At 39.5% G+C, this 27716-nt stretch overlaps 2 protein-coding genes and 1 pseudogene across 8 annotated transcripts in view; 2 read left to right on the top strand and 1 right to left on the bottom strand.

The window, feature by feature from the left end:
- Nucleotides 1-26811, bottom strand: part of LOC136431279 (harmonin-like) — a 53715-nt gene extending 26904 nt beyond the window's left edge. For 5 of the 7 annotated variants that reach the window (XM_066422604.1, XM_066422609.1, XM_066422606.1 and 2 more), the window contains exons 1-9: nt 26700-26810; nt 2796-2863; nt 2329-2412; nt 1881-1940; nt 1559-1626; nt 1274-1347; nt 653-761; nt 447-471; nt 104-182 (exon numbers count right to left, since the gene is read on the bottom strand). In XM_066422604.1, coding sequence (XP_066278701.1) covers nt 104-182; nt 447-471; nt 653-761; nt 1274-1347; nt 1559-1626; nt 1881-1940; nt 2329-2412; nt 2796-2863; nt 26700-26735 — 603 coding nt within the window. In that variant the 5' untranslated portion in view covers nt 26736-26810. Of the gene's footprint in view, nt 1-103; nt 183-446; nt 472-652; nt 762-1273; nt 1348-1558; nt 1627-1880; nt 1941-2328; nt 2413-2795; nt 2864-26699 lie in introns of all 7 variants that reach the window. The other 2 variants (XM_066422608.1, XM_066422605.1) reach the window with 1 other exon arrangement.
- LOC136431278 (uncharacterized) lies at nt 11437-13305 on the top strand. Its single transcript, XM_066422603.1, has 2 exons — nt 11437-11811; nt 12340-13305. The coding sequence occupies exons 1-2, from the start codon at nt 11635-11637 to the stop codon at nt 12712-12714; spliced, it is 552 nt and encodes a 183-aa protein (XP_066278700.1). The 5' UTR covers nt 11437-11634; the 3' UTR covers nt 12715-13305.
- Nucleotides 26812-27541: 730 nt separating the features above from the next.
- LOC136431907 (U6 spliceosomal RNA) lies at nt 27542-27658 on the top strand (annotated as a pseudogene).
- Nucleotides 27659-27716: the final 58 nt, after the last annotated feature.

Genomic DNA, 27716 nt, shown 5'->3' with positions numbered 1-27716 from the left:
GTTACTTTAAAACACATTGAAACATCTTAGTTTTCTTTCCTCCATTTTTAAAGCTTGGTGTTACACACATGTAGGACAGAGGTAATTCTAGACGTTTACTCACTAGGACCGTCCCATTTGGTGATTCGGGGGAGCCTGGCACAGGATGGACGTATTCCCATCTCAACTGGTCTGTTCTCGTTCTAAAGAGGGTGAAGGGCAAAGGAAATATTCACACAAATAACAAAAATCTGGTGATCTACATAATATACATAACTTGATATTACATGTAGGTCAATTACAGTGACTGTCATTGTTTTCTCCAGCTCTTAACAGTTTTATCCCTACTCAGATTTAAGGTGCCAATTGTCACTTTTTGTCCATTAAATGCTGATGAATTTGTAACGACAGATAAAACTGATATAAATTGGGATACAATTTTATCAAAATGGTCAAAACTCACATACCTTTTTATAGGCAGCATTCCAATATCTGGGGATAGGTAGCAACACATAGTATGTACGTTGATGATTATAAGGCGTTCAGTAGTTACAAATACTTCGAAATCATAATACCAGACACACAAATCTCTCAAACGACAATTCAAGAAATAGACATGAAAACAACAATATTGCATAAAGGACAGAAAATTAGATTTCTTAGTTCCACTTACGTCTAATTTTCATCTCTATGTAATTTGTGCTCTGAGTCAACAACACGATCTCCTCGTGCGTTGACTCGTTCACCGAGTAACCATTTATTCTCAGGACTTCATCTCCAACCTGGGGAAGCAACAAAGGTAGAATCATCAAAAGGGTAAACTGACCCAAGTACATTGATGAAGGTTAGACATCCTCGTAGTAAGATACGCCAAAAATAGTTACTAGCAACTGGATAAAATTTTGAAACAGTCAGACGTTTCAGACAGTATCCGCTGTCTTTCGTCAGTGACTGCCGCAAAGTAATTCACTTCTGTGATATCCAACATACCACATAGAGGTGGGAGCTATATATAGGCTAATGGTTACAGGTTGACTCAATAAGAATACAATGTACTTAAGAAATCAGGCGCTAACCAATGAATATTGAAATGGACAATTTACATGTACATGGGGCATTTACAGTGCCAATACAGAGGTATATCATCTTTGTTGGTGAAAATCCTCTTTTTTTTTAAATTGTGAAAAAAAAAATTGTGACAGCTACAGTCGGGTTAAGAAAAGGAGAAATCTTGCTATATTACTAGCAATTACTGCTGGTGGTGACCATGTCAGACAGATACACCAGTCCTTACCCTGAGTCCGGATATCTCTGCTGGTGAACTGGGTACAACGTGTGCTACATAGATGCCTACTCCGTGTTCAATTCCTGCAGAGGGGAGAGACAGCAAATAATAATAAGGGCCTTATAATCAAACTTTAAGTCAAGTGAGCAATGCCGTGCCATGAGGAATTGGCAAAACTGGTGGATCAACCTTTATCTAAATGTAATAAGGATTATCTGGTTATGATTGGAAAAATAAAACGACCAGCATAACAACGTTGATAGTGACATTTATGATGTTGAATATTTATCTCACCTCCCCGTAGTGAAAACCCCAGGCTGTCTGGTCCATTCTTCACCAGTTTTACAATTCGTGCTTTTCTCCTGTAAGTGCAGAAACCAGTCATTATTTTGATAAAAAAAGGACCCTCAAGGCTTGCTGTATACAGTTTGTCTGTTCTTAGAGTTTATCAAGCTGAATAAAACAGTTATATATCTTCGTTGGCATTTCACACAAGGAAGGCTATACTGTCTAGTTCTGAAGAAAAATTGACTCTCAATGCAAAAAGATCCATCTTGGACCTTTTAAATAAGTTGTAAATTAAAGTAAAATCGGGGGGAAGTAGAGATGTACTCACGCTAGTCTGTTGGGTACTATTTTGTCGTATTCCACTTGATGTTTCAGAGGTATTAACGGTCTGAGGAAAGAAAGACATATTATATTTAGTCCTACTACAACCTTCAGTCTCTACAAGACTTAAGACTTAGAGTCAAGGAAGTCTACATCTTCAAGGAAACTTTATACTTACACAAACTTTGTAGATAGCATTTCCATTTGCATGGCATCTTTTGCCATATCATCATAGTTTACATAAAGAACTTCAAGAAATGAAAATTATGTCCCATGCAGCAATTCTTTTAGAAAGGGAAAACCCTACTTCTGAGTAGATGAATCCATGACAAAACCAATATTAAGTAAAAAAATAAATGTTTTTCGTTGTACCTGAACCTACAAAGTGGTCAGGCAAAAGATAATGATTAGAAAAGTATGAATGCACAATGTATAAATGAGAACAAAAAACTGACCTGACATCCTCAAACAGTTCCATCCTGTCAGGGGAGTTGACGACTTTCCTGAGGTCTGTGATGAGCTCCGACAGGGACATGGATCTGGAGCAATCAAAATTGTCAGAAATTTGTATGTATTGTACATGTATGTTTGTTTGAGTTTTCCTTGTTTTAGTTAAGTTGTCAAAAAAGTTGCACTAGGCAGGAATGTTGATTGAAGTGCTATAGTACGTGACATAAGCAGGGTAGGGTTTTGGAAACAAAATCATAGTGATGGGACAACTAAATTGTCTGGAATCTTTAACTTCAGATGAAAATTCAGGAAAAAAAACTGTAACCTGTTGATCCGGAAATAAAACTTCCTCACAAAGTATCTTAAGACTATTCCTGGTTTAAACACTAACAGGTATGATCTGAAGACATGAAATAAGATACACTGACTAAGTATATATGATGATGATGAGATACAAACATATCATACGTACTCATGGTACTCTCTGAGTGATGTGTACAGTGTGTCCCTCTCTGACTCATCCTCCAACAGAGCCTGGACCTGCACACAGGGAAAACACAACATGTCAGAACGTCTAGATCTGTTTCATCTTTAATCTTAAAGGCAACCAAAAGCAATATTAGGGCCCAAAATATGCAAATAAAAAAAATGCTGAAATCTTTATGGTAGTGACATTTACTTACAATATTTTAGACTTAACACGTTTGTGTAATAATTTTAGCATTTTAAAACCGAGCAAAAACGTGCCGTACGACGATTTTCTTAGTTTCACGAGCCTACAAAAACCCCCGGCGATGATTTTCAGTGAGTTCTCACACCCCAACGACGTCGTATTTTTGCATGATGGACGTCGCTATACATTGTGATAGTGTTGTTTGAACTAATCATGTATAAAAATGACTTAAGAACTTGATGTTCAAAATCCGATTTTCGGGCCCTTTAATACAGTACATTGCTTGGGTTTCCTTTAATACATGTACGTACGCACAAGCATCTAGCCTACATGTATACGTAACTTAGGAGTAAATATCAACAATAAGCTTATACTGTTTTATGGCTCGATAATTTTTTTCTATGTTCAACTTGATTGATAGGATGGGAGGGCCAAAAAATTTAAAGCAACGTCAAAATATAGATATATTTGCAGCACAAACTTTCTAATACTCTAATTGTACGCAACAGCTTTTTGTAGTGAAATCATATGCATGCTGCATACATGTGTTGTGCTGACTTCCTTGTTTATTGATATCTATAGATTTCTAGTAGATAATCAGAAAGATTAGTGAGTGTTTTGGGCAACTGTTACTTGTGCTACATTATCATTGCCATTAATTATTCTAAAATATTGCATGAAAACAAAAGACATGCATGTGTAATGACATAACTACTTGGTTGCCAGGATGCACAATTAAACATTAACCAGACCAGGAAGCAAGTTGCTAAGTTCCTTCACTTCCTTTAACGTCATTCAGTGACAAAACATTTACTGAAGCCATGACTCAGTGTCAGCCAATTGTCTTTCATGTAGAAAAACAAATTTGGTCCAAATCCAAAACATCTACTCCAAATAACAGTTACTCATTGTAGACAAGCAACTGGACATGATTTTGGAAACGGTCAGACGCTTTAAGTAACGGTCAGACGCTTTAAGTAACGGTCAGACGCTTTAAGTAGCATCCACTACTTTTCGTCTGTGACGCTGAGCAAGGTTTTTAACCATGGACTATGAATTGATATGCAAATAAAGTGAAGACAGTTTTAGATAGTCCAATCAAGACATCTAATTCTCATATAGTTGGTGAAAGATTTATCATAGAATACAGTATGCATATGACATGTCTAAATACATATCAAATAAAACATCCAGTCTAGTACAGTAACTCACGTTTAGTACTAGGCATCGTAAATAGTGTTTACAAATATGTCATACAAAATTATCCTAGATAGGGTACACTATCATTAATAGATTTCAGGCTTCATGATTTAAATTAAACCACAACTTTCATGGTTTGAAAAATGACAAAGTAGTAAATGACAAATCTGGGGTTACTGTTACAGTAATAGAAACAGGGGATGTTGGATTTAGCTACCACAAACCTACAAGAGAACCTTAAATGGCTTTTTCATCATCAAACTTCAAAGCATTCCAAACCTGTTTTACAAAACTTGTAAAAAAGATATCCGGTTGATCAAATGTTCTCACAGTGCTTGAATGATATTAAACAAACCTGTTTAGTAAATAACCCTTCCAACAACATACTCTACATAGTACAGGAACTGAAACTTTGCAGGGGTATACAATGTACATGTAGTTACAGGGTGACCCTGTCTACTTGTCACAGATGGGTAGGCTTTACTCTGATCATGAAAATTAGTTTTGGGAGAACAACTGAATTTTTCTACAGAATTAGGTTACCGACTATGACTTGATAACAATATAAACATTCATCGGTGCAGATTTAAAAGGCAAAAATTTCTAGACCTTAATGCGTTCATCATGCATGATTAAAACATGCACAGGTGCATTCACAACAAGCAGCCAAATGTTTATTGTACCACCTGTTCATTGTCTAAAGCTCATTCTAATTGTAAACAACACTGACTAAAATTCATTTACATAATGTATATTCATATATTGATTAAAAGCAATACAAAGAACACCTCAGTGGGTTTAAGTCCAATATTATTGCCATAAAACAGCCTCTCGCTTTTAGCTAGAACCCTCTTATCTTAGACAAAAGATTATGATATTTGTAGTACAGCGGCAGTGGCGCAATACAACGGCATATCAAGCAAGCAGTTCTATTCGCTGTATATTGATAGATTAGATGTGTCATAATTGCATATCTACATACAGGGTACTTCGAACAGGAATATTTGGCTTCATATGTAAAAACACCTCTCCAACAACAAGTGGGCCCCAGTGTCAGCTGTTTGGTGTTTGATCAGTCTATAGCTAATTTATAAAGCTTATCTCCAAGTGAACACGATTACGTAATGCTACATAGGTTCCAGGGACCAAGAAGCAAATTTGTGAATTAAATGAAAGAGTTTCCCAAATCATGACATTGTCAACATTTTCATGCCACTTGCTTCTTGGGTATTGTCAAAAATACTTTAAGGACAAATTCAGAATCAAAGACAGAGCTTGACGAATTAATGTTTTGCCCTTTATTCTTCATACATTGTAATGTCAACAAAATAACAGTCCCCATATATTCTGTCGCCATATATTAAAACACTGCGAAACAGTTTTTGCCAAGCACTTAAAAAGGCTGCTACAAACTATCACTAATTTTGCACATTTGTCAGCTACATTCATGGTATGTAATACCTGCAGCTTATCTGATTTGTAACTGCACAGGAATTAAAAACGTGCAAACCTTCCTCAAACGAGGCTTAGATTGAGATGAACTTGATTTGTGGATCAGACAACTAGCTATAGTTAGTACTGAATGATGCTGAATAACATTCTCTGCTAGCAGACTGCAGACAGGTGCTTGTTAGAAAATTTTCCCACCCATTAGAAACTCCAACCAAAGGAATAGAACCACACATTCCGAAGTCAGGTGTTGCTCATGCTCTAATCATGGTCTTATGTGCACTATATATCATATAAATAGAAGCTAAATACTGTATTGCAAGCCAAGAAGACAGACATTCAAATTGGTGTAAATTGTATTGGGATTGAAGGTCTATTACATGACTATAGTATTACAGAAATATCTAAACTTAAGGATACTATTATTCAGGCTATCTTGGGCTACGAACAAGGGCATTTCAAAGGCCCGGTTGAATCACATATTCTAGTACTAGTGTCCCATTGTTGTCACAACACTTACATGTACATGTAAGTCTCACTCCCAACAGAGAGGATTGGAGTATAGCAACTAAAAATGCATTACAATAATCCATGTACAGTCACAAAGTATCAAAATGCAAGTACCGTGTATAGCCAGGAATTTCTGCAATTTAGCTATATATTGGACAAATTGTTGAATATTTACAGCTAAATACTAAAACAAGTCAGAGATAACATCAAGGAACCTCGAGAAAAGAAAACAACATAATATTTGGAGTTATAGCAATACACAATACAACGTACATATTGATCTAGGCTGCATATTATGCAAAATTAATCTTATTTCATTTCTCTTCTTTTCAGGCAAAATCTGAATGTTGATATCAAATAAAAATGCACCTACCTACATGTAGATGTAGGATTATTTTTAAGTTAACACATTTTTGTACTGACCTTTAAAGTTTAATTTCTTCCTCTGATTCTGAACACTATAAAAATCTCCATTCCTGCATTATAATACCCTTAAGGACATAGCTTCTGTCACACAAATATATTACGGTCTCATAATCATAGTTCTGAGTACAGCTACAATGTACAGTCACACTACATTTGCCCCTGTGCAAATAGTCATTAGCCAACAGCAGTGGCACTTCCCCATAATTACATGCATGGACGACTTTGCGACAATACAAATCTAGCCTGGCAGCCAGGGATAATTTCATTATCAACGGCTGCTGTAGAGAAAAGGCACCTGTAGTATTTGTGGGTTACTCAAACTTAAGTGTGTGTATTAATATTGGATATTGAGGAAGCTACACAATGTATTGTATACTGTAAACTTCCAACTTTCAGGTAGAACTTCTGCAATATAATCAAAACTGCGCAAGAAGACCACAAAGGGAACAATGAAATGTGGTCTACCTGAACAGGTGGTCACTATAGACAGGATCGATGCTTGTATCAATGAGAAAATTTGTTTAAGGCCGACCACCGAATTAAATTTGTGGTCACATTGACCACTGGTCCTAATTCAAAGGTGGCCTGGCCACTTGTACAGGTTTGACTCAGTCTGTAGTTTTAAATCCCGAAATATTCTATGCTACAGGCAGGCTTAAAAACTGAGCTACAGTGTATAGCCAACTTATAAGTTATATACATTGGATCAGTCTGAGTGTGACTGAGTCATGTGAGAAGTTCAGCTTGAATGTATTTGTTTGGGTGCGACTGAAACATATGGGACCACACCCAGTGCCCAACAAAAGACCAGTCAGAACACATGCAGGACCCCTAAATGCTATGTCGTCCTATATGAAAACATCCGTGAACGTGCAGGAATGAGTGACTGTTTACATTTCGGTGGGACCTGATGTACATTTGGCAGGTTTCTGGGCGACCCAAGCTTTTAGAGAAGTAAATTGGTCATTAATGCAGACTTTCTCTTAAAGGCAAACAGCTGCAATGCATCGAAACAGTTGACTGGAATTTTACTTTGACTTTGAGGATTAAACATAGTTACAATCTACGCAATACAACATGGTAAAGAACCAGGCTTTCGGGGTACAATATACATGTAGGTGCCTACGTATGCATGGTCGTCCTTTTGGACTGAAGAGAATGGGACCAACACTGTGCGAAAGGGGGTGATTTCCGGAGAAATTCGGAGTTGACATATTCCCAGACATGCTTAATATTTGGATTGTGTCCGGACAAGATGTTTGATATTTGCCATATCTTGGAATATCGTGAGTTCGGATATGTTTTGTTGCGAATCCGGACGAATAAGACTTTCCCGTATTTCAAGATACGCGCCATTGACGTTTCTTGCTTCCGAATACGTAATACGCTTCATATTTTGAACATATGAAAGGTCATTATATTCCAGGAATAAATTTTGGACATATTAGGAGTTGACACGTAGCATGATATGCCTCATTTCTGGACCATTTTTGGACGACAATCGATATTTACTATATCCGAAAATATCATGATTCAAAAATTGTTCCGAAGCATATCCGGACGGATACAAGCTTCCTGTTTTTCCCGACTACGTGCCATGGGCGTTTCTTGTTCCGAAATCATGTTCCATTTACTACACAGATATAAGAGAGAGATCAGAATCAGTGACAGTGTTCGGACAGATTTGGAATATATGACATATTTTGTACATATACATGGTTAACATATTTCAGGAATGGATTTTGGACATATTAGGAGTTGACACGTACGGTGATATGCTTCATTTCTGGACCATATTCTGACCGTTTCTGGGCAAGGTTTTAGGGTTTATTTCCGAATTCGGAGTTGACATATTCATGGACATGCTTAATATTCAGATTGTGTCCGGACAACATGTTTGATAGTTACCATATCCTGGAATATGAAGAGTCAGGATATGTTTTAGAATTGTTGCGTGTCCGGACGAATGAGACTTGTCACGTGTCATTGGCATTTCTTGCTGTGATACGTTTCATACATTGCATGTAGGTTTCATTTTCGATTGATCAAGGATAATGTCACCCTTGAGTTGATATATTTCGGGAATGAATTTTAGACAAATTAGGATCGAAGTTGACACGTATATCATACGAAGCACATATTCCATCGAAATACTATAGATCTATACTAGTAATAGCGGTGCAGTATAAGAAAGTTGCATATCCGGAAATATCATGCTCCAAATCCACTCAAAATACTCCATAGACGCGTTGCAGTATGGGAAAGCTCCATATACGGACAATATCATGCTCCAAATTTACTCATAATACTCCATGGAAGCATTGAAGCATGGGAAAGTCCCATTTTCGGACAAAAACAGGAGGCACTCATGGTCAGAATATGCAATGTGCTGTACTATTGTTCGTCGTACAGTGGCGCTGCAACTTTATCATGGTGGCAGCACATTCTAGGCTATTTGATGATCCTGTCACCAAGGAGTATCAGGAAGCCAAATTCAACCGAGAATAAAATGCATACAGGTGGTGCAGTTTGGGAAAGTCAGGTCATTCAGAACCAGATTTTTTTTAAACGGATCGGAGCTGAGGCGCATTATATATGTGTGTTGGAACATAATATCTGTGTGTTATTTTTGTGCGGATGTAAACAGTGAAGTGTTGTCTGTGAAACGTCAACCGTGCGACAGTTTGACCTGATGGGACCGTACCACGCGTGTTTGGAGCAGTCAAAGCCCGACAAACAACGGTATATACCGCGCCACCACGATGTTTGCGAATGTGTACAACTTGCAAGGTTTGAACTGGTAAGTACACAATGGATTTGTTTACAAAAAATAAGCTTTATCGCATGTAACCTGACCCCGTTAGCTCAGCTGCATCTTTCATGTCTTTAATACCCAAAGGCGCTGACGGGAGATTCCCCCGAATCCTTACTACCATCTAACAAATGACATGGATCATCATTATTAATCTACTCCCATTTCAACGAATGATGTTTAGGGTTGTATGTTTGGGAGTCGTCAACACACATGAAATGCATTTAGTAGTTTTCCCCTTGCTGGCGGGGCGGGCATACAAGCTGAATCAAAAGCCGGGCTGGTACTACTGGGCGGGACCGGGAAACTCGCCAGGAGTGCTGAGCTCTATTTACACCGGCGGGATGACTGCTTTGGGCCGCCGAATGAACTGCTGGTCAATGGCCCGATACCAGTCTGACCAGCACAAGCCAAGACATTTTACATGATTATGTTCAATGCTATGATTGTATATTAAGGGTAAGACTAGCCTGTCAATAGCTTCTGTCTTTCAGTTATGCAAAACATGTACAAGCCTAACATCTGCGTGGAGGGTAGGGTAGCTGACACTACAGTGGATACTTAGCAGGCAAATTGAGCAAGGAGGTTGATTTGAGGCTGTAGTGTTCCCGGGAACGAACGTTTCGCGATCTTCCACCAGACATTTGGAAGTGGCTACTGACAGGATGATCCTGTCAGCAGTAGAAAAATCTGCACTGCTGACAGGATCATCCTGTCAGCTGTAACAGATAGAATAGACGACTGACATAATGTATCCTGATCTTATACAAAGGTTTCTCAGTAGCTAGGCAGTAGGCAAGCTATATTTAGGACTAAGACACGTGACCAGGCCGTATTCGGAAGCTCATCTGAATAGATTAGTGTTGACCAATAGCGAGTGAGAACAGCTAGCTCCTTAGCATACGGCCCGCCGATTTGAATTCAGAAGCTATCCTGTGACCAAGGAGGTTAACCTCCTTGCTGTGACTAAGGTAAGTGATCACACGTAGATTAGCTCTCTGTATTTAGTTCGTAATAAATACTAGATGATTGTAGAATATCCTACATTTCCATCATTACACTCAACCTCCGTAATCGTAACGCTCTAGATCGATTATTGTGCATCTTGTACTGTAGGCCTTTATAGTAGACTTGGCTTGTATAGTACAGCATATACCACAGAGAATAAACAACGTTCCGAACAAGTGTATCATATAATTAATCAAACCGGCTTGGCGTTCTTATCTCTATAGTAGCGTAACTAGCTATAAAGGTTAAGTCCACATCCTATACCCTAGACCAGAAAAGTTGCATTGATTCCTACACCGCTTGTTCGGCCAACTGTGGTTTCTGCTTGCTTGTGAATTTTGTGTGCTTCTTTTTGCGCGTTCCCGTGTGCTACGCGTGTTAGCTTGTTTTCGGCCCGTTTCTTTGCGTAGCTAGTTAACTTTTCCCGACTGTTTGTGTGCCGTACGAGTGTTGTTGCTTTTCCTGTACTACCAAATTCTTTGTCCTGCTGTTTTGGCTGCAGTTTTCTGCATATTTTCCGTTTTCCAGCTGTGTTACTAGTGGCGTGGGTTTCGCGTCCGTTTTTTCACACTGCATAATTGATTGGACCTTGCCGACATCGCGGTCCGTCTCTAGTGTCCCGCTGTCCGCCTTTCGGGCCATTGTTTTTCCAATAAGACCGCTCTCTCGGACGCCTTGACTTGCAAATTGTATATATACCGTTGTTGTCAGTTTTCTGTGTCCTACTCCATAAATTATTCTTTCACTATCGTTAGCTCAAAATCTCGTTTGTGTTTTAAGACCTATTCTGTTTTGGCTCCCCGTTTTGTAGTACCCATTTCTGTTTGGCTTTTTTTATTTTTGTACCATCATGGCGGCCGCCAAAACTAATGCCCCGGAGATTGATTTCCGTAAATTAGAGGCTGCATTGTCCTTCTTCTACGGCCCCATTCCTGCTTCGTCACCGGCGACGGCTGCCCACCCCACCCCACGTCTTACTCCGAAGAGCTCCTGGTTTCTCTGCGTCTATCTAAGGCGGATGTACAGCCGCACACATGTACAGGACCCGTTCTACTACCGCAGCGACACCCAGGCTTTGCGGCAAAAGCGCAGCGAGACCCCGCAGCAATTCAAACTGAGAGTGCGCCAGGCGGTCGCTCTAGCCATAACCTCCTTGCTCTAGCCTACCCCGAGCCGACCAGCGCACGCGCGACGACTACGGCGTGCAGGTTTTCGTGGACATATTAGCCTTAGATGACCTTAACCTCGCAATGGATAACCTTTACCTCCATTAACACTAAAATTATTTCCTTCCTTCCACGAATTCAACCGCCTGCACGAACATCTGAGGGCGCAGAGCAAGCTGCTAGAGGAGGACGGAAGGCTGAGGCGGTCAAGAGAAAGAAAATGATGACAAATAGGAGAGACAGGGTATGTGTATTAATCTATTAAAATTAACAGATTGAAGGGATGGGTTAGGCGATTGTTCAAGTGGCTTTGTGCATGGCATCCACATGTTAGGGTATCATGAAGTTCAAGAAAACCTGGTATGCAACTGACACTAAAGTAGAACTATCTGACTTGTTTCTTTTTTATCAAACCAAATTCCAAAAGAAAGATGTAATATTCATCAGGTATTTATGCATATTTTGCGTGCTTTTCGAATTTTCTATCCTAGATCTAACATTCTATCTAAATTACAAGGGATCATTGGAAACAACGTTTATGAAAACTGTTAGTCATGAAAAATGTATTTCCTACCAAGACTGGCTACATTTTGCTGGCTATATTTAGAATGGTAAAGTAATATGCATCTTGGTTTCTTAATAACGCGGCAGTTTGTGTTAAAATCCCCCTATGATGATATTGGTTTGTGTCGTTCAAAATCGTTTATTGCAGTGTAGCCCTGCCCAGGTGCCCGGCATGCTTAATAACAAGATTTTTTCTGTACCCACTCAGCTGTTCAAGTCCCGAGTTCGGGTGGCAGGGGACGTCTTGGACAGAGAAGAATACGACTACCTGAAGTCATCAGGACAGGTTTACATGTCCGATGAAGTCAGCGATGAGGATGACAAGTCATCGGTGTGGGTCCAGCCACCCGCCTGGCGGGCGGACAAGTTAACGGACATAACGCGAAGGTGCCAGGCGGTCCTAGACCAGAATAGGAGAGACAGGCGCCTGCCCTTCTCCAACAAAGAGAGAAAGCAAGGGGAGGAGTTAACAGACATATGTCCACCATCCAGCGGGCTGCACAGCCACACCTCATGGCTGTGGCCTCCCAGGAAGAGGAAGGCGTGGAGGGAGAGGAAGGCGCGGAGGGAGAGGAACGCGTAGAGGGAGAAGAACGCACAGAGGGAGAGGAAGACACGGAGGAGGAGGAAGACAGCTAGGAGTTGTGATGATGACTGATGACTGGTTTATACAACTTAAAAAACAAACCACATGGCAGCCCTAGGGCTGAATTGGTAGGCTTGTTGACAAAAGGCTAGCTTTTTTTTTACATACATTACATTACATTATTACAATAAAAGAAGCACATACAGTGGCATACTTCATCATTAAAACGTCACATTCCACTATTTACTATCACTGCTTAGTAAGTTGACCCTATAGTACGTAGATATGACTTTTTGTATATCTCACAGTGTTGGCTTTAAAAGTTTGTTGTAGTCGGTTTTTACTATCGTAGTTTAGCAAGTTGACCCGTAGTACGTAGATAAGCCTTTTTTGTATATCTCACAGTGTTGGCTTTAAATGTTTGTTGTAGTCGGTTACTCGAGCGAGTCTTTCACGACACAGTGGGAACCAGTCCCTGAAGGTCAGGGATCTCAGTCGAGAGAGTGCAAAGTTTCTGCATAGTTCCTCACGTCTTTGCGGATAGTGATGTTAGTGAGAGTTCTCCAATACAACTTGCATTTGATGATACTTCTGTTTTGCATTCGTGTATTGATTTGCCTAAGTCTTTGGTATGGTACTTCTGTTATTCTTAGTTCGTGCAGTATATTCGTCTATGTGTAAAGAGTAAGAATTCAAAACATATTATACTGTATTAGGATCATTTTCTCTCCCAAATAGTCTGAAAATATAACGCCTAATAGAGTTTCTGAAAGGAGAAGTGTTACGGTCCGATTCTCGGTTCCGAATATCCTTAGTTATATGTAAACTTTCCGGAGCGTAACAGCCCGAACGCGCGGTCAGAAGTTAGGTCATTTTCTGAACGCATTTCGTCTTAAATGAGTCCGAAACTGGAAGTCCGGATATTATTAAGAGCACTGTGGTCCCGTTCTTGACTACGGAAATCATCAGGAAACGTAAGGAAGTTGAGTCGTGTTTTTGTCCGGATTCATCCTAAAGCATTACCAATTCGGACGTATACGTAATTAAAAATACGTACCGGAAATCACCATCTCTCGGACATTACCGGGAATCCAGATATGAGGAGAAGCGTTACGATCCGATTCTTTGTTCGAATATCCTTAGTATATGTAACCTTTCCGGAGCGTAACAGCTCCGAACGCGGTCAGAAAATATATCATATTCGGAACGTGTTTTGTCTCAAATGACTCCAAAAATATCCCATTACTGGGAATCCGGATATGAGAAATAGTATTTTGTTCCCATTTTGGACTCCGAATATGTCCAGCATTTGCAACCTTTCCGGAGCGTGATAACTCCGAACGGGCTCCGAAAAAATGACGTATTCGGGACGTGTTTTGTCTCATTTGAATCCAAAAATGTTCCATTACTGGAAATCCGGATATGAGAAATAGTATTATGTTCCCATTCTGGACTCGAATATTATCCAAACACGTAAGGGCGTGTCGTCCGGATATTGCCCGGATATGTCCGAAAACGTTCCCAGTCCGGACGTATACAAACGTTGAAATATCCGGAAATAACCCCCTTTCGCATAGTGCAATATACCTATCTTCTGAATTCCAATATAACACATTCAAATACATGTCCCACTTTATAATATTGCTGCTATATATTTATAAGTTGCTACAATCACAGAAAATTCTGCACAATTCTCACCTTTTTGCATACTTTAAGGCGGCACCTTGGGTCAGACAAAGCTGAGGCCTCAGCTCCGAAACCTTGGTCCATATACAGTATGTTGTATGTAAACGTAGGTTCCCATGTTGGTCACATTTGTCAGGATTGAAATTGGTGTCACTAATTCGTGCTTGAAATAATATAATTACACTTATGTCATGCCTGGGCCTGATACGGGTGTTCCGGACCGTGCGATAAATATCCGTATCACATAGGGTTCGGGAGTGTTATAACACAGGCTTCCATAGAATATTTCGAACGCATTTCGAGCGCGCCAGTTGCGCGACCGTCGGAAATTCGAATACCGGATTTGGAGATTGGAATCAATGTTGCTACAGTTTCTTGTTCGAGGACACAAAACTCCCTCAACTTCTGGCGCATTCCGCATTGAAACTTGTGTTTTCTCGGGTGGGTATGACCAAGGTATGACATAAATAAAATACAACACATTGTATTCCGCATCACCCTTGGTCCCAGCCCTCCCGCGGGTCAGATCGCCCTCCGGCCTATGGCACATGTTAATTTTTCAATTGTTCAGGTACCGGTATCTGTACTTGTACGGTACCTGATGTTACGTTTAGGTATGCAGCACTCAGGTGATACTGTTGACGCGAGCATTCTGCTTGAATGGAAGTAGGAACCTTGTAGGATTTGGTAGATGAGATTCCTAGAATCACAATTAACACAACTCCCAGGCCTTGTCCCCATACCATTCTCATCAAAGTACCATATCCGGCAGGCGTTTAACTCGGAAGCTCTCACGTTCCGCAGTCAGCACTCCTGTTTCTCAAAACACCGTGAGCGCCCACAATGGCTTACATGGACTGGAGTACTGCGGCAAGTAGCTTTGAGGTGTGTACGTGTGCACAAGAGGGCAGGCACAAAACAAAATCTATTTGTTTGTAGTCTTTTGTGGCCTGGAAGCAAACTAAGTAAATGAACCGAGGACAGGACAGACAAGTTATATATAAACTGCTCTCAGTTGACTGTACTTCTTTTCCCTCATTTGGTTTTAACATAATGTGTTATAATATTTTTCACAGCTGTAGAATTTTAATCAGGATTATGATAGGATAATGCGATTTATAATATGCTGTCTGAAACATCTCGGACTAGTACTGTTTCAAAATTTTGTCCAGTTGCTTGAGTAACCATTTTTGGGGAATTTGAATGCTGGCATTTCCACTATAGATAACAAGGGATTAGGCCACAAAAATTTAATTTCTTGCTTAACAGATTTTTAATTTCAGCAAAAAAAATCATCATGAAAACAGAAGGCTGGGGTGAAAACTTGCACCTGACCCTGTTCACTCCCTGAAATCGTGTGCACCAAAGTATAAACTTTCCTCTGAGATTCTGTTTTCCTGATGATTTTATAATCTAGCATTTTTTTAAAGATTCTGTTAACCAAGAAATTAAAATGGTGTGGCCTAAACTCAATCAAACAAAAATAGCTCACCCTTTTGTATATATATGAAGTATTATAAGGGATTTGTCTCATGAATATTGATGTTAACACAACAGCTGGTAGAAGAAGCCCCTTTCATACAGACAGACACACAAAGGCAGGCACACCGCCCGCTGACATGGATGGGGGCGTGAACAAGGGTGCTTTGTGCTACCTGAAGCCTGCCACCACCTGCACAGGTGGATAGAGGCTTACCTGATGGGGTGTACAACACCTAGGGTTAGGGCTTTCACGTGGAAATTATCACATTGGACAATCAGTGCTAAAACAAACAAAAAACTTTAAAAAGCTAGATACATTTTATGCCAAAGATTCAGAATCAATTTTCTGGTTTTGTGTTATGATATTAGACATTCTTGCAAAAATTTGTTTTGCAGCTAAGATGCTGGGTTGCAGAACACCTAGGGTTAGGGTTTTCAATTGGTAATGTTACATCCAACAAATTTATTCTTAAGACTTTAAGCTAAATTATACCTTAAATCTCTACCTTTTAATTTTACGCTTAAGATTCAGAATCAAATTTTTGCAAAGGATTTTGTGTTATAATGGAACATTTTTTTTAAATTATTTATTTTGCAGCTTAATCATATTGAGTTTATTCTTCAGGGACCATCAATGCAAGATCTTTTCATCTTAAATCATACCTTAAATTTACAACTCTACAAATTAGTTTAAAATTATGATTAAATTTTCTGCTTTAGGATTTTGTGTCATCCTAAGACAAGGCGTAAAAACATTGTCCCTAAGACAAGGCGTAAAAACATTGTCTTATTTTCATTTTCATACAGTACTTAATTTGCAGCTCAATAATTTCCAATTGGAAGATATTTTCTGCTTCAGTGACTTCATCCCCATTATCCCAATTTGAGAGATTACGCCAGGAAAGAATAATGTACAATGTAGTCCACATGAACAAGAGTATTAGTAAACACTCCTTCATTAGTACACAATGCCCAGTGGGCAGCTGGAGTGTGTTTTAGAGAAATCCTCACAGAGCCCTTGTGACAGATTAACAGGCCTCTATGGGTCAGTGGTTTTGGTGACACATGTTGTTGGTAGCACTTGACATACTTTTTATTTGACTCAGGGGACTGATTCTATATTTAGAGTGATTAATATTGACTGCAATTCATCTCTATCTGTTGTTATATATGATGTTGCGTGTTCCAAAGACAATATCAAACATTTCTGTTTTCTGCTACAATTGTGCCCATATTCTTTTTTATATTCCCCTTCCAGTGGGAAGGGGGATATACTGTTTTTGCTTGCCTGTTCTTCTTCTTCTTCTTCTTTCTTCTTCTTCTTCTTCTTCTTCTTCTGCCAAAAACCAAGTAGATGTGCGGTGGTCGGTCTACTAATGGTATTGCAGAAAGTTATATGTATCTTATGTTACATGGTACGGATGTTATATTTGAGATGTAGGTACCTATAGGAAAGGTGAATACACCTGACAATGAATAATGCAAATGAGGACCTAATTTGCATAATTTATGCAGAAACGTGTATTTCCCTTACCGTAAAAGCTGCAGATGTCATCTTTGAGATGTAGGTACCTGTAGGAAAGGTGAACACACCTTGACATGAATTATGCTAATGATGACCTCATTTGCATAATTTATGCAGAGACTTGTATTTCCCTTACCGTAAAAGCTGCAGATGTCATCTTTGAGATGTAGGTACCTTTAGTAAAGGTGAACATACCTGGCCATGAATAATGCTAATGAGGACCTCATTTGCATAATTTATGCATAAACTTGTATTTCCCTTACCGTAAAAGCTGCGTATGTCATATTTGAGATGTAGGTACCTGTAGGAAAAGCTGCGTATGTCATATTTGAGATGTAGGTACCATTAGGAAAGGTGAACACACCTGGCCATGAATTATGCTGATAAGGACCTCATTTGCATAATTTATGCATAAACTTGTATTTCCCTTACCGTAAAAGCGGTGGATGTCATCGTTAATATGTAAGTACCTTTAGGAAAGGTGAATATACCTGGACATGAATTATGCTAATGAGGACCTCATCTGCATAATTTATGCATAAACTTGTTTTTCCCTTACCGTAAGAGCTGCAAATGTCATATCTGAGATGAAGTTACCATTAGGAAAGTTCAGAAAATCTGGCCATGAATTATGTTAATGAGGGTCTCGTTCGCATAATTTATGCATAAACTTGAATTTTCCTTACTGTAAAAGCTACGGATGTCATATTTGAGTTGTAGGTACCTTTAGGAAAGGTGAATACACCTGACCATAAATTATGCTAATGCAGACCTCGTTTGCATAATTTATGCAGAAGTTTCATAATACCCTAACAGTCAATGCTAGGGATGTCACATTTAAGGTGTAGGTAATGGGAGGGGAATATCCTGCATTTTCCTGAAAATGTTGCCATTCTAGTTTTCAAATAGTTTTTTTTTCTGTAATAATTTCAAAATGTCAATCTAAGTTATATGACATTGCATGCACCAGGGTTCCAAATACAATATCTAAAATTTCTATTTTCCGCTGCAACGGAGCTCATATTCTTTAATTTTTTCCCAAATTGTTTACATTTTTTTCTGCAATCTCAAAAATGTCTATCTGTTATATGGCATTGCATGCACCAGGGTTCCAAATACAATATCTAAAATTTCTGTTTCTGCTACAACTGAACCCATATTCCTTTTTTCTAAATCGTTTATATCTTTTCTGGAATCTCAAAAATGTCTCAATGTGCAAATCACACAGGTAGCAGGTGGGCAATTTAAGTCTTGCTGACACCTGTGATCTTCCTCCATGCATTTACCCATAACTTTTATTTGATGATAAAATATATGTCTTAGTTTAATTCCTCCACTTCAGCAGTTTCACAAATTAAATTTTTTAAAAGGTCAGAGAACAGAGGAATTGCAACAAGGGCTTGATAGAATCATTGGCCCCTTAAAATCTAGGTCACAGAAAATGTGATACCTGTGTTACCATAATTTATAGAATAATTGTGGGCAATTATCATATAATATAAAGGAGGTCTGTTACTTATGTAGAAGTTCTGGGGCATGGCAGATTTGACAGCAAACTACAAATCAATTATCCGGATCCTAAAAATAACATTACATATCGTTTCCAACGTGGCGTGTTTCAAATATTTAGGAGTCCTATACACAAAATACTTGCCATGTCACAATGTGTGAAAAAAAGGTCTTTATTCTCAATGCTATCAAAATCCTTCATGTTATTTGCAGTCTCTTTATCTAGTTAAGGTGAGTTTGCATATTTTCCACTGTCCACAGTTCAGTTCCGTACCATTGTTTGATTGATTCTTGTCTTAAAAGCAAATATCATATGACTGCAGATCTATAAATTCAGGACAAAGTTTTAATAAGTACAAACAAAGCCTGATGTAATTATAAAAATACCCATCCAGTAGTACTCCCTGTATGTAATATTCTGTACAACAACCCTTAAGTTACAGCCACAATAAAAACAGTATCTTAGGTTCCCTCCCCTTAAGTAAACAGTCGTAGACCGACGGAGTAAACAACACTTGGGTAAACTGTCTGCTCTAACTGTTAAGAAAAGAACACTGTTCCAAAGTGTATATAATATATATGGATGCAAACAACATCATTTGATTTTGAAAAAAAGACACCATAAATGCGGAATTTCCTGATGAATTGTGCAACAGTATGCTTTACTCAAAGAAGTGTAGTGATATGTCTTATCATGTATTTATCTCAGTTTGGGACAGAATCTAGGTTAATCCAAGACAAAACACAAGATAACTCCTTACCAGTCCATAGGTTGTCCAGGGATAAAGAACGCTTATGATGAAAACAGAAGAGTTACAATATAAGAAAATACTAGTACAGGCTTATCAGATAAAAATTACCAGTAACTGGCATTATATCATCAGTACATATGACTCAAGATCCACAGCCTCTAAAAATCATAATCTCTTCTTAAAATTTATTTCACTGAAAATTCTTTCTGAAATTTATCTGACACAAATTCTACACACAAAACCAATATGAGGCTGTATAGAATCTGTTGACAAAGTTTTGTGCACACTACTTGTACATTCAGGTAGTCAAGTTTTCTTTGAGTCTTCACCACTACCACAGCCCATCACCCCCCTCCCCCCTCAATTCTTCCGTGTTCCGTCCCTGAGTGTGCATGTCAAGAGCTGCTCACACACATTCAAAACAGCACCTTTTTAAGAGGGTCGACAAATTTTCGGTCCTTAACACCAACACTTGATAGTATCCTGGCTACGGCAGGTAGCCTGGGATCTAACCTTTGACCTCCCCCATAGATGGCTACTCTCTCGGTTGGTATTTAAGTCGTTTTGTAACATAATGATCGCTGTCAGCTCCCTGGTTTGTTTACAAGTTCTCAGGACCATAATTTATCAAGATAACAGTGCTGTGGAAACTCTGTTTTCAACATCTGGTTAAACCGTGTGAGAATCCGCTTAATATAGATTTCTGAAGCGGTTATATAATTATCTAGCAGCACATGTGAGAAAGAATCACTTGATGCAACATTAAAGCAGCGTTCGAAATACCCGTCTGCAATCTGCAAAATGCATAAAGATTTTCAAGATTGCAGAAGAAAAATTAAACAATCTGCAATTTTGCAGAAGAAAAAAATCAGACTCGGGATTCAATGGCTCTCAATTCAGAAGACTAGCGGTGCTGTAGATATAAACTGAAACCGGAAGCGCCGCGCAAGATGGCAGCGTTTCTGTGCGTTCCGACTGCCTGGTGCTACTTGAGGTCAGTTTTTTCGGGGGGTATCGACACTTTCCGTGATAACTTCGGAGACGAATCATGTGAGAAAATGTCAAATTCGTGCATTTCCGTCAACCCTCGCTAATCTCCGCAGTCATGATCTCGAGGTCGGCAAAAGTCGGGAAAACAATTCCCGGATGTTTCTAGCGTGTCGCAAGCATGCGATTCCATCAATCAGAGCCCGAACTCGGGGCATGGACGCGATGACAGAAGGAACGAAACGGTGGCCACTGCATTATCCCGTGGTCCTTGAAGCCCAGATGGCAGCGATGAGGTTGAGAACTACTCGGATAGACATAATTTGAGCACCGCCTTGTGTGGAAAAGGCGGAACATTTTCTCCTGTGCCGAGACAGTGGGGAGGGGGGCACCCACCGTGAAAAACATCGCCAGGCCGTCTCTTGAGTCTCCCCGAATGTCCGAAGTCGGAGTCCGATGTTTGAAACCGATAGCGATGTTTCAGATTCATACAAAAAACTACACAGAGGCCAAGGTTTGCGTAAAGGCGTTTTATATTGAATTTTACATTTTTTCTCGGTTTTTGTAATTTTTTCTGTGGGCCGTGGCTGTGTCACAGGACGTGCGATATTAATTATGATACGAATCAGAACACGTATTTCTCGCAAGGATATAATGCCCTTGTCCTCCTTATCAGGCAGACTGTTGAATTTGTTTTAATTTTAATACACATACTGAAATTATGAAACGAATTTTGATTTGATTGATATTGAATAAATATGCTTTTGCTGTTGCAATTTTCGCTATTCATTTGAATTTTTTCACACACATGCATGTTATTCCTCTTTAAAACTTTGCTAGTGATAATCAAAGATAAAGTGAGAGAATAAAGAATTAACGTTACAGCAATGTTGCAAAGCTAGATATAATGTAAATAAGTAGGCATTATTAAGTTGAGAAGGTTGTAGTATGGAGGCATGTGTATTTGCAGAAAATATTTTCAAATTGCAGAAAAAAATTTTGACAGTCTGCAATATTGCAGAACACTGAAAAAAAGTATTTCTACCACTGTTAAAGCTACATGTAAATCTAAAAAAACAGGCATGAAATCTTCAGGTGAGCCAAAGGAGATTCAGAGTAACAAATTTTCTTCCTGCAAAACATGAAAGGCCTTAGTTAATATGACACGTACATCGGGATCAGGGTGATTCAACCCTTTACCAACTTGGCCCAGTCAATTCGGCCAAACACCATCAACTCAGCCCAACACCCTCGTCAAGTCGACTTAACACCCTGTTCAACTCGGCCAGGGTTAGGTTGCGTTGCGCCGAGTTGGTAAAGGGCCAAAGCATGACGTCCCTTACAGCCGACCACAAGATTAGAGTTTCCTGTTCTCACCAGGATTTTTTCACAGCGTAGGCGCATCTTTGCGAGGCAAAGCCGCATGGCGAGCGCTAGTACAGGTGTGAGGATGAGGGCTGTAGGCAGGAATATTGTAGGGGGATCTGGGGCATCCTCCCCCTGGAAATTTTGAACTTTAAAACTCTCAAAGACACTATTTCCTGCATTTGGAGGGCTAAAGTTTGTGAAATAGTTATAAAGGTATAAAGTTTTCAACTTTTGCATCAGATTCAGAACAACAGAAAATCCCCGCTCTACGCTCAACTGCCCTGGCGAGAACCCTGATGGCGAACTGTGGGTAAACACCCAAACTACTCCATTTGCAGGCAGGGCGTGGCTACGCTTTGGTCGTAATTCTAACGCTGGCCGGTTGTTGCTTCAGTGGGTTTGAAAGGACGGACGTGGGGACCAAGAATGTAAGCGCGGCGGTTCCGCACGATGAACTTTAATGGAATCCAGGTTAATTGTGTCTAGTAGAAAAGGTTTGTTTGTTAAGAGGTTTATAGAATGATACTAACTGATCAACAAGACTGGATGTAAACTTCAGTCATTGGTCTGTTGCCTTGTTACAATAACTTAATGTCAAAACAGCAGAAATTATAAGGCTAAGCGTATTTTATTTACACTTGCTGTGAAGTAGGTCAAGATTGGTCTGAATCACTAGTTTTATGTTACATATACACAAAAAAGGTTGCTTTCTCTGCTGGAGATATCTTTCTACAGGCTATAAAAATCCTTGCCCAAAAACAAGACGATGCAAGGGAAAAGATTGGCTATATATATCTATAGCAGTGTATCCTGGTCTAGATTTAGAACTGTGGTATATGTTATTCATTGTTTTCATAAACAATGCACGACATAGCAGCCAGAGGAAAGGTAATAAGAAGTTGTAAACATAAAGATTACTCACTGGGTGTGTTTCACAAGTTTGTTTAAGTAGTTAACGTAAACTTTCTCATTAGTAAGAGGAATCAAATATTTCTACATTCCAATGCCTTTAAGTGAACCCAATATCTCCTACTCAACTACTATACATGTAGTAAAACACTCCCTGAACCATTATATGACAACAGCTATTCAGGAGACAATGTGTTCACCTGAGAAAAACAAACAGTTGGCTACTATAAAATTGAATGTCATTCTTCAGTAACAAAACTTCACATGACCCAAGCATTCTTTGGGTACTTGGTGTAGTGACAATGCCAACACTTTGTTGACCTATAATTGTATAGAAATTCCTCCGGCGCAGTCCAAAGAATCGTACCACAGAGCTCCGACAGTCAATGAAAGAATTGCGTTTCTGAATAATTTAAATCCCACTAAGCACCCGTTCCTTCACACCTTAGTTGTGAAGGATACCCGGTGTATGTTGTCAGCCTTGTGTTGAGGTCACAGGCTTTATCATGTCGCCTGGCAGATATCTGCAGTCCAGATATCTAGAAATGCTGTGTATAAATTGGGCCTTTGTGTGCACTTTGTCACCTTGAGTCCCATGATCTGTATCTGTCTCAACGCTTCACTTCTTGCTTACTTCATGGTCACCTGGCCATAGGGGCTGGTAGTAAGGCGATTTGTGTTACACGAACTGTCATTTTGAAAGGAAGGTGCATGTCCATCTTTCAAAGGCACAGGGTAACAGCCTTTCCCATGGTTTACCTTAGTCTGTATAATGCAAACTCCAGCTGTCCAGGGATTTCTGTCCCCTCCCCGCGGGCGGCTATGCATTTACAGGGGGGCAAGCCGTTACAAGAGCTTGATTGAGTTCAGGCTAGGTTTACGCTTACTTAGTCCCATCCTCATGCCTGAGGGTCGGGGACTATAAAACTCAAATTCAAACTTTTATTTAAAGGCAACCTAAGCAATATTAGGGCGTAGAAAGTCGTATTTTCAAAATCATTTTTTTAATGATTTCTATCAGTAGGAAGTTTGAATAACACTATCCCATTGCATATCGACCATCATGTCCATAGCAAAGATGCGATGTCGTTGTGTGGTGGGAACTCATTGAAAATCTGAGCACTTGGTGGCCAGCCATCATTTCAAATCTTCCGAACATGCGCAATTCTGACCGATAAGTGCCGAACCCTTCCGGAGAAATAATCATGTGGTCATACTCAATGTGCTCGGGCATTGTGACGTCACGCGGCCGGAAGTTACCGAAAATTGTCGACAGAAAACGGTTATGGCTGGATTGTGGGCTGATTATTGGATGGTACCAATAAATGAAATACTCCTTTTGCGGCTTGTTTCTGTTCTCTTTTTAAATGCCCAAAGTATGTAATAATGATGAAAATGAGCTAATAATAAGTAATATGGGGAAGTAAATGTCAATTTCATATAGAAATCACTTTATCCAGAATATTTCCAGTTTTACCCCCTGAAATCGCACCTTTAAAATCAACGTAGCAGCACATCTGACATGGTGCCATCCTGGCACTACCATAGATAATGATTACAAACAGATATGATGGAACTTCCAAAGTTTATCAAACTAACGGCAGTCTGAGTAAACTTATCAAAAGGGTTTGCCTAACTTGATGACAGCAACTGTACAGGTTATCCCTTCTACCAACCAGAAGGTACTTTTTTTGAGGTAGTGTATACAACATGTCGGAAGGTTGTATACAACCAAGGAGGTATAATCTATTAACAGACAATACGGCAGGTCAGCTCTGAAGCTTCCATTTTCACTTTTGGTCTCCGAATACCCAACTGCAAGATAGCAAACTTCCCTCCTAAATTTCCAATTTCCTTGTTATTTTAGTATCATGCTCCATTCGACGCATGGACGCATGCCTAGCTAGAAGCCTGCCAAGGAGGTATAGTTGAAACAGACAATAGGTCAACTCTGAGGCTTCCATTGTCAATTTTGGTCTCGGAATACCCAACTGCAAGATAGCAAACTTCCCTCCTACTTGTTTTCTAAAATAAAATCATAACTTATATCCAACCAAGTTCAACAATTTACTTATCTTTCCACTACACACCCAGCAGTAGGCGAGTTGCATGTATCATTTAAGTCTTAATGTTGTTGAAACACACTCAATACAACACCAGTCTTGAGCTCCCTTTTGTCAGTGTTGGTTATTTGCTAGTGTAAAACAAGTTCTTCTGCCTTCTAATACTTTAAGTACTATTAATGGCTCTCCTATTCAGTGTTTGTTGACCATCCTGTTTCTGTTACCCCTAGGCCCTCCCAGAAAACCTGGAGTGTGTTTGTTAAAACTTGTTGAAGAGAGAAACAGGCCAGAGGGCACTGACCGACCCATTTCACTTCGTTTACACCTCAAACCAGACGAGACATCCTATTTACACTTTGCAACAGAGTCCTCTTTTGAGGAGGAAAAGAGTAAACAGATTTGACCTATATTTCATGATCCATTAAGAAAGACAGCTTATGATTTAAAAGTATATCGATGAGAAAAATGATAAGCATCCTTTCAAAAAATAGCTGCTGAAATAATTTACCTTCACACCAAATTCATACTGCACCACACCTCCCAGATAAATGACAACACCAAAGCTTAACTGTGACTTGATGTGTGCATAGACTTTGTATCCAGAAACTAATCTAGTAAAAGTGACCTATGGTAGCAGTTTTAAACCTTTCTTCGCAACTTTGCAACAGATTAAACAAAGCTTCTTGGATGTTTGAAGTGTTACGTTTCTCCACAACAAAGCCAGAACAAACAGAAATGTATGGATTCAAGAAAGTTCTGTTTATGATAAACATAGAAGGGCTTTATAGCAATCCAAGTATGTGTTTCCTTCAAACATTCTACCTCCAATTTGTAGCATTCTATAGATGCCATTGGATACTTAATTAAGATATACATTTGTTTATATACTTTAATAGGGAGATAAAGGTTAACACATGATAATAGTACAATTATAAGATACATTAATTTTGTATATGACAAAGAAGACACTGGCAATCTACAAGCACAAAAGACAAACACTTGTTTAGGTGTGTAACTTCCCTACACATATCTTAACAGGTGTACACATACCTGAGCAGGTAAAACAACTACATTTTGTTGACTTGCAATAAAACTTAAGTGGACATTTCCATTGGTCAGGTGTACAACCACCTGTGCAGTCGTAAAAAACACCTGAACAGTTGTAAAAATCAGGTGATTCAAACTTCAACAAGAGCTTACACATCTATGTAACATTTCCTGTGCTAATTATGAGCTTAGAATTTCCCATTGTTACCTTATGATATAATTTTCACGCAAGACCGACTCGGGTGAATTTCAGCCAATTATCTCGATACAAATGACAAATTTATAGGGCACCGTTATTTACAAAACGTCCGGACCCAAAATAAACCATACGAAACGTTCAAACATGTCAAACCCTGGATGCACGGCGTGCACACTACCTACAGCTAGCGATAGTACCAGGCAGACAGGTTACAAATCGTGCAAATCTCCCAAACTCCGACCTTCAAACTGGATATTTCGATCCGCTAACGGGACATCGCCCCCCCCCCCCTCCACAAATTTATCCCAACCGGACGTCATGAGCATACATAAACAAAGCCAGTTTATCGTACAATTACGGCCAAGAGAGCGTAGACCAGTGGCATAGATAAGTGTGTAAACCTCTTACGCACGGCAGTCGGCGATATGGGGACGTGAATGCGGGAATTTTCCTACCTTTTGCCGGAATTGTCGCGCGATTTGTTTCTCCATGTCTGTGTCGGCTGCTGGCCTCCGTGCGAAAATGGCGCCCCACCCCGCGCACAGGTGGGCTCATGTCACACGCGCGCTCATTGGTCCGCTCGCCCGCGTTCCCACGCGAATGTCTGGAGAGTCGTTATTGGTCAGAACTTTGTTACACCTGTCCCGTGAACAGATACCTGCACCCAATGTTTTGGCGTTTTCATGTTACTGTTTTCCCTATTGCGCATTGGTAAAGGAGCATAAACTTTTCTCATCACAATACAGTAGCAGCTAGCAAAATACTGCGTAACCAGCGAACATGGCAATATCAAAGTCTCATGATCGATTATTCTACATGTATATCGATTAAACAATGTATTAATATATATTTGCTAAAGAATGCAAACATGGATCAACGATTGCTGCAAAGGACCTGAATTATATTTTACCTGTCGATCAAATTCGCTTCTCATTCTACACTTTCGTGACTAGGTGCTGTACAATTCATATACGCATGAGGGCGCTGTTTCATAGACGTTATTCAGACGCATTCTGCGTATGCTGTGACGTTCCTACTATACTAGTAGTATTTCCTATTGCACGAGCCCTGCTACTGCACTTCCAATGATTTAGTAATTCGCCAGCTGCAAAGACACCGGTGAATTTGAAAAGATGTTTCCAGGTCCAAAAATATGAATAAGAACGCTAAAAGTCAGTGTAATTACTCGAGACAAAGCACAGATTGTTAAAATTATAATTGATACCTACTTTTACCACAAGTGCAATGCTGTTCACTTAATCGGTTTGTAAATACGATGTGCTCTGCACACATTGTCGTGTTCGCTTCGGCAACGTAGCAACACACATACTAAGATTGGATACGATACAGAGAAGGTTAGCATGGTCCCCTGCGCAAGGATGACAAGCAAAATCGTGAGGCGTTCCAATTTTTTTTTCAACTGATCGCCCTTAGTAAAATGTCTTAATATTGCGTACATGTAACTTCATACT

This window comes from Branchiostoma lanceolatum, chromosome 3 (genome assembly GCF_035083965.1).
Source record: "Branchiostoma lanceolatum isolate klBraLanc5 chromosome 3, klBraLanc5.hap2, whole genome shotgun sequence".
Classification (NCBI taxonomy): Eukaryota; Metazoa; Chordata; class Leptocardii; order Amphioxiformes; family Branchiostomatidae; genus Branchiostoma; species Branchiostoma lanceolatum.
The sequence above is the reverse complement of the archived record's forward strand: the minus strand, read 5'-3'. Positions and strand labels throughout refer to the sequence as shown.